The sequence below is a fragment of the Vollenhovia emeryi genome, unplaced genomic scaffold (genome assembly GCF_000949405.1).
Source record: "Vollenhovia emeryi isolate VEMERY1.0 unplaced genomic scaffold, V.emery_V1.0 DF939409.1, whole genome shotgun sequence".
Lineage (NCBI taxonomy): Eukaryota > Metazoa > Arthropoda > Insecta > Hymenoptera > Formicidae > Vollenhovia > Vollenhovia emeryi.
Window position 1 is genome coordinate 6,963 of NW_011966957.1, and position 7,632 is coordinate 14,594.

General features: G+C 34.6%; 3 protein-coding genes across 3 annotated transcripts in view; all 3 read left to right on the forward strand.

The window, feature by feature from the left end:
• Positions 1–6,398, forward strand: part of LOC105557876 — an 11,428-nt gene extending 5,030 nt beyond the window's left edge. The window contains exon 5 of the mRNA XM_012005256.1: positions 5,872–6,398. The gene's annotated coding sequence lies outside the window, so the exon portion shown is untranslated. The remainder of the gene's footprint in view (positions 1–5,871) is intronic.
• On the forward strand, positions 2,129–5,518 carry LOC105557875. Its single transcript, XM_012005255.1, has 6 exons — positions 2,129–2,266; positions 2,377–2,494; positions 3,755–4,016; positions 4,774–4,890; positions 4,952–5,042; positions 5,164–5,518. Exons 2-6 carry the CDS (start codon positions 2,377–2,379, stop codon positions 5,302–5,304), a joined length of 729 nt encoding a protein of 242 aa, XP_011860645.1. The 5' UTR covers positions 2,129–2,266; the 3' UTR covers positions 5,305–5,518.
• The window catches only part of LOC105557891, a 6,847-nt gene continuing 4,994 nt past the window's right edge, over positions 5,780–7,632 (forward strand). Inside the window, exons 1-2 of the mRNA XM_012005282.1 lie at positions 5,780–5,820; positions 5,872–6,004. Coding sequence (XP_011860672.1) covers positions 5,780–5,820; positions 5,872–6,004 — 174 coding nt within the window. The remainder of the gene's footprint in view (positions 5,821–5,871; positions 6,005–7,632) is intronic.

Consider the following 7,632-nt stretch of genomic DNA (forward strand, 5'->3'; position numbering starts at 1 on the left):
TTCGGGGCGAGGAGTAGGGAGGCGAGGCGCGCCGCTGCCCGTCCGCCGCTTACGCGACCGCTCGCACGTCTCCCCGCGCTGCGTCAAAATTCGCAGCGATGGTCGCTACTCACCGCGCGCTTGCATTCGCCAGTAGGTTGGGCTAATACGGCGATTTTTAAAATTTCGTATCTCGATAACTATTCGTCCAAGCGCAAAATAGTACAATACTTTTCTGTTTGTCTTAGTCCCCTCTACCTTCCCATGACCGGACGTCAAAGTCTTGCGTAGCACCCTGTATATGCATCTTGTAATATATTTTTCTCGATAAAATAATAATAAAATAAATAAAATATTGTGACTTTTATTGTTAACAATATTGGTTAAAAAATTTCAAAAAGCGTATACATTTTTTAATTAAAAATAAAAATAAAAATAATTTATTTCATTATCTATTCAACTAGAAAATATATAAGAAGATATGTGCGTACCTAAATATGTGTTAAATATGTATTTCTAAGTGGTTAATAATACATACTCCAGATGTAAAATAATTTAACAAAATTGTGATAGTGCAGATCTCAAATCTGCATTCTTATGCGAAGTTTTATTAGTCCTACGCACAATCACCGCGTCGTAAGGCATTGGTTCATATTTCCCTTTATGTCTTAGACACTCGTACAGAAATGGTAAATAAAAAAACTGGATATTACGGTCTCAATAAAGTTTTATTACTCGCTGTTGGTTTATGGCCGTATCAACAGTCCAAATTTACTCAATTGCAGTTTATTTTCTTTTCTACTATTCTGTTAGCAGCTATTATATTTCAGGTAAAACCCGAATATAGTAATATTATTATAAGATCAATTACTACATGACAATCTCTTCCATTGTCAAATATTTCTATGTTTATTGTCTGCATTATGTAATTCATTGTTTGTATTAAATGAAAATATTACAACATGTACACTATACCCAGACAACTTATTCTTTAACTTTCTATGCTTGTACTAAAACTTGTGTATATAAACAAATAAGATAATGAGATTGATTCAGGTAAATAATATAGTTTGTTAATGTGTCTGCGTGTGCGTAAAAGTAAAATTGAACATTGTATTTTGATTTTAGTTGCAAATAGAAACTGACCTTATATCAAGCACAAAGAAATTAATATCATGATATACAGGGTGAGTCACAACATTTGTGCCAGAGCTCGTGAGAAGGTAGAACGGATCGTGATGAACATAAAAGTCCTGAACCATTTGCAATTTTCGCAATAGTTAACGAGTAATTAATTATCAAAAATCGTCGTCTTTGCCCTGCCCACTGTCCAATTCGAGCGCGTGGCGAGATGTGACCGCACGGCGATCAATATTGCCAGGCGAGGGGTGGGGACGCGAGACGCGGGAGTGGCGACGTAAGCCCGCCGGCGACGCCGGCAACGGCGCGCTGTCCCCCCCCTCGCCTGGCAATACCGATCGCTGGGCGGTCACATCTCGCCACGCGCTCGAATTGGACAGTGGGCAGGGCAAAGACGACGATTTTTGATAATTAATTACTCGTTAACTATTGCGAAAATTGCAAATGGTTCAGGACTTTTCTGTTCATCTCGATCCGTTCTACCTTCTCACAAGCTCTGGCACAAATGTTGTGACTCACCCTGTATATACGTGTACATTTACATTTGGAACATTATTTTTATGTAAAAAGTTATTTATCATCTTTTGAAGTATTTTTTCTTGTCATTATTTGTGCATAACATGTGAAGCTTCGTATGATTATGAAAGATTGGACACAATATTCTCTACATTAATAATTACTGTCATTATGCGAAGTAATTCGAATAGTTCAGCTTAGTCAACGTCATGGATAAGCTGTAACAATAAACCTCTTAAGATGGATACAAACTTGTGCATATATTTATTGCTTAGTTACTGCCTGTCAGTTTAAACAGGGTGCATTGCTTATCAAAATTTTGATACAATAATAGGCAAAGGCGTACCTATTATCGTATCGTACCATAAAATTAGTGAACGACAAACATATGGTACATAAATGCCATACAAGTCTGTATCCGCTTATGTATATTTTTCTCTTTTATTTGATATATAATTATGATTAATCATACTTAATGTTTAAAATTGTATAGAACTATCTTGACTTGCAGCTGACACCATTAGTTACGCTAAAATGTACTTCTAATGTTATTACCAAGGTGCTGTCTTCTGTATCTTTCTTTGTAGCACGTACAATAGAGTATAACTCATTCTATGTTAACATTGAAGTTGTAAGTTGATGATGTTCAGAATATTCACTATATAGGATTAATCTGTTTACAAAATAATGTTTTTAAATGTAGAGAACAATAGTATACATATAATGTTATTAAAATGACAGATGAAAAAGTTACTGATGGAGCTTCAACATATACTTAACAACTTAAAGGATAAAAATGAAATTGCTATTGTAAAAAAATATAGTTGTATTGCGAAACGTTACACAATTACGCTTACAGGTAGGACAATGTGTATTGATTTTTGCATGTATAATAATCCTATTTTCAATTAAAAATCTAGTAATATGCTGTGAAGATAAATTATTTTTTTGCATTATTATTTGATTACAACTTTCACATTATTAAACAGGGTGTTATGCAATACCAGCTTTAACTCTTATTTACGAATATAGCGGATTAGACTGAGTCGAAAAGTCATGTTTCATTTTGTAATTCTTGCAATAAGTAAGGAGTTATTATTATTAAAAATCGCTGACTTAGCCCGGCCTACCGCCCGATCGGCATTGCTAGGTGCGCGGGGAATTGTTTATGACAGACAGCAAAGGCTACGTATAATAAACAACTCCTCGCACGCCTAGCAACACCGATTGCGGACGGTTGCATCTCTCAGCGCGTTTTAATTGGGTAGTAGGCCGGGCTAAGATAGTGTTGGAAAGTGTTCACAACATCTATTTATCAAGGACAACACCCCAGTCAGAAATGACTTGAAAACCGACGTCGAAACGATATCGAATCGATGCATTTTTGGTTCCGTTTTCGAGCCAAGTCGAAAATGGAACCAAAAATGCATCGATTCGATATCGTTTCGACGTCGGTTTTCAAGTCATTTCTGACTGGGACTGACGAGACATAGCGACATCTAACTCTACCACGACAGTCCTTAGGTTGGCCCTACCGAGAAACCTCCCTCTCCCAGGTCTAGTTAGTGGATCCCTGTCGTCTCGTATCTACGTAGCAAGCTGGACGTTACATGTTCTTATACTCTCTCAAGTAACTCTGTATCTTATTAAATATACGCTGTTTGTACGAGCCTGTTTCTATTATTAAAAGATAGGGATTTTTAATAATTAATAACTCATTAACTATTGCGATAGTTGCAAAATGGTGGAGGACTTTCCGACACAGTCTAGTCCGCTTTATCCGTAAATAAGAGATGAGGCGGGTATAACATGACACCCTGTATATTATAATATAAAGTGACTGTAGTATATTAACTAGATTATAACTTTTATATCTATATATTTATTGTATATAATATATTACATGGATATATTAAAACATTAATCATGAAAATGTACTTGCGATAAATAACAAATATGTTCATAAATCGAATAAAATAGGAAGATAGTTTTCAACTTTAAAATCAAATTTGCGCTTGAGTCTATTAAAAATATTTTTCCTTAATATCCATACGTGCACATAAAATAATTACATAATATTACACATTTATGAATTTAAATGCCATTTTTTGTTTTGTAGTACTTGCAGTTTGTGGATCATTTACTTGTATTATAATTCAATTTTGGTCGAAACTAATGAGTGCTATTGTACCCATCAACATATCTCAACCGTACCTTTTTCCTATTATGATAGAATACTTTGTCGACCAAGAAAAATATTTCTACTTGATTATATTGCACATATACGCAACACTTTTTATAGGTGGGATTATAACACTAGGAACAGGTACAATATTAATTACTTACATACAACAAACTTGTGGAATGTTTAGAATTGCTAGGTAGGTGTTACAATGTGGATAAGAATGAACTATAAAAGTCCAATAAATAACTAGTATAACTAGTGTACAAAACATATTATTTTTATATAATATGATTAAATATATAAAAGTTGTATGTAAAGCTTTGTTTTTAGCTGATAATGGTGTCAATTAATAAAATGTGTGCTCTGCAACTTTTTGATCGCCGTTCATGGGCAGGTAGAGAGGACCAAGACAAATAGAAAAGTCCTGTACCATTTTACACTTGGAGGTATAGTTATCGAGATATTAATGTTCAAAAATCGTCATATCAGCCCAACCTACTGGCAAATGTAAGCGCGCAGTGTGATGCGTCCGTCCGTCCATTGGCCGTCGCGAGCGGCGGTGCGCGGCGAGGAGTAGGGAGACTTATGAAAAAAGGTGACCTTGCATAAATAGCAAATATGCAAGTTAATATTATGCATATTAACAAGTTGAGTATGCAAGCGGTCGCGTAAGCGGCGGACGAACGGCGGCGAACCTCCCTACTTCTCGCCGCGCACCGCCTCGGGCGGTAACCAATGGGCGGGCGGACGCATTTTACCGCGCGCTTACATTTGCCAGTAGCTCGGGCTGATAGGGCGATTTTTGAACATTAATATCTCGATAACTATCCTCCAAGTGCAAAATGGTAGAGGACTTTTCTATTTGTCTTGGTCCTCTCTACCTTCCCGTGAACGGCAGTCAAAAAGCGAAGCACTCTGTATAATTACAATTGTCAGTGTAACAATATTTGTAGCTACCGTATTGAGCATGCAATGAGTTTCAACATTTTACAAAACATTACACTAAAAAATGAGATCTTGATGACCAACGGTATAATTTATGCGGTAAACGTGCATCGACAAGCTATGAAGTATGTATTTACGTAGACAATATTCAAGGAGTATGTTTAGTAATATTTTTTATTTTTGAAGATTGTCCAAGAATTTGATATCAGTATTGAATATGATGATGTGTTGGATAATAGTGAATAACATTATTTGCATAAGCATCAATTTGTTTTGTGTACGTTTTTGATTTGTGTTTTATATAATAATATATAAGAGTTGTTTCGAAATTATGCATATTAACAATACAATACCAAGAAGTACATATGTCTAGAAAATTGATTCATTCGATTTTTCAGATTGCATCATCTGGGTATAATGTTATGGAATTGTTTTTTCCGTTTATCTTTCTACTTGTTCATGTGATGTATATGTTTATATCCAACTATATTGGACAGAATATAATAGATCATAATAATTACATATTTTCTACTGTGTAAGATAAATGAGAATATATATATATATATATGTATAAGAGTTCATTTTTTAAGAGTTATTAAATTAAATACAAATTAGTATCACTATACAATAAATCACTGCACGCTAAAGTACGCTTGTAGTAACTAATATAAATGTTTATCTTAATTTGCGATTCAGTATCAGTATATGTATATGTTATGTAATACCTGCCTCACCTCAATTTTCGCAAAAGTTAATGAGTTATTAATTATTAAAAATTAGTGTCTTAGCCCGGTCTATCGCCCAATTCAAACGCGTGACGAAATACGGCCGTCTCGCGATTGAAGCGCGGGGACTTGTTTATTACGTAGCCGTTGCCGTGTGTCATAAACAAGTCCCCGCGCGCCTAGCAACGCAAATCGCGGCCGCATCTTGTTGCGCATTTGAATTGGGCGGTAGGCTAAGACAGCGATTTTTAATAATTAATAACTTGCTAACCATTGCAAAAATTGCAAAATGATACAGGACTTTCCAACTGAGTCTAATCCGTTCTATCTGTAAATATGAGGTGAGGCGGGTATTACATAACACTCTGTACAATTTTGCAGATATAAGGTGCAGTGGTATAGAGCGCCTATACACATACAAAAGATGATATTATTCCTGTTACAAAGAGAAACCAAGGAGTTTACTTTGACTGTTGGTGGATTATTTACTGCGTCTATGGAAGGTTTTGCCATGGTAAGAAGATGTAAAATATCTCAAAAATACCATATTATTGCAGTAATGGATATTATAAAAAAAGATGTCATTAATTACAGCTGATTAAAGCTTCGGTATCTTACTTTACTGTCATATATTCTACACAATGATGAAGCAAATATAAATTGATCAGTGTCAGTATGGTAAAAATTATAATTAACAAAAAAGTAACAGTATTTATGTTTCGAAAATATGTACAAATATTAATTTTTTAAAAACGTGGTTTAGATATTTGTGAAAAGCTGATAAATATATAGAAGATATGTATAAGATTAAAATTATTCAAATCAAGATATTAGTACATCAGGTTTCCATGGTGCATTGATATCATATATTTTTTGCTGTACTTCAAATAAAAATGAAGATGTGTTTATTTTTGTCTATATTTATTTGTACTATTAAATATGATATTATACTATGTAATTTTTTACACTGACCATTAAGTATTATCCTCATATATTTTAAAGATAATGTATGCACACACTAACGTTACACGTGCAAAGTGTATGTACTCAACAAAGTCATGTATTTAAAGTGTAAGTATATTTTTCTTGTGCCATATGTATGTGTAGTATGATCATGTATGCAATACAGTTTTGTGGTCAATATACATATGTGTGCACAATAATATATGTCATGTTCTCAATGTGTTTGTGCATGAAGAGGTCATATGCGCGAATGTACTTATTACATATGCACAATTCTGCTTACAGACAATTAGTTTGTAGGCAAAGTGGAATGTCGGAAAATGTATCTGTTGGCAAAATGTGTGCAAACAAAGCTGTTGGTAATGATCGCAAATGTAGGTAGATGAGATATTTCACTGAGCAACGGTATATGTTACAGGAGTTTATTATAATAACATTATTAATGGTTTTTTACTTACTCGGATTTACTTTTAATTAATTTATTTTGTACTATTATTTATATACATATAAATATTTAAGTCATGTACTTGTTAATATACAGGGTGCCTGATAAAAAAGTAGCCAATTTGGAAATAGTGGTAGATTGGGTTAAACTACGAAAAAAAGTTATGTGCCGCGTTGCAAGATTCGCAATAGTTATCGAGTAATTAATTTGCACGTCTGGGCGAATGAGCACGTGGAGTACGGTAGGCCAGACTTGAAAGTCGGTGTGAAGTTGGCACCTCATTTCTTTGCACCGCAAATTTTTATGCAAGTTCTATTTGCACCCGCAATAGTTCTACAGTTCCTGATAGGTTATATCAATAGTTCCGTCAACTCAGTACATAATATATCACTTTGAAAATATGAGGTGCCAACTTCCCGTGGCACCACAAAGTCTCAAAAACCCCAATTAAAAAATTTAATTCTATAGTTCTCGAAGAGTTCTATAGTTCTACATACGTTTTAGAACAAGTTCCGGCCTCTAAACATTAAAAAAAAATGTTTTAATCCGACCGCCAGCACCCCACCCAAGAGTAAAGTATGCGGTGCAGACGTTTTCCAGCCACTTTCTTTACAGTTCTCGACAGTTCTCGCATAGTTCCAACAATTTTTACAGGTTTCAACAATAGTTCCGGCCATTAAACATTTTTTAACAATTTTTTAAACCGAACGCCAGCACCCCACCCAAGAGTAAAG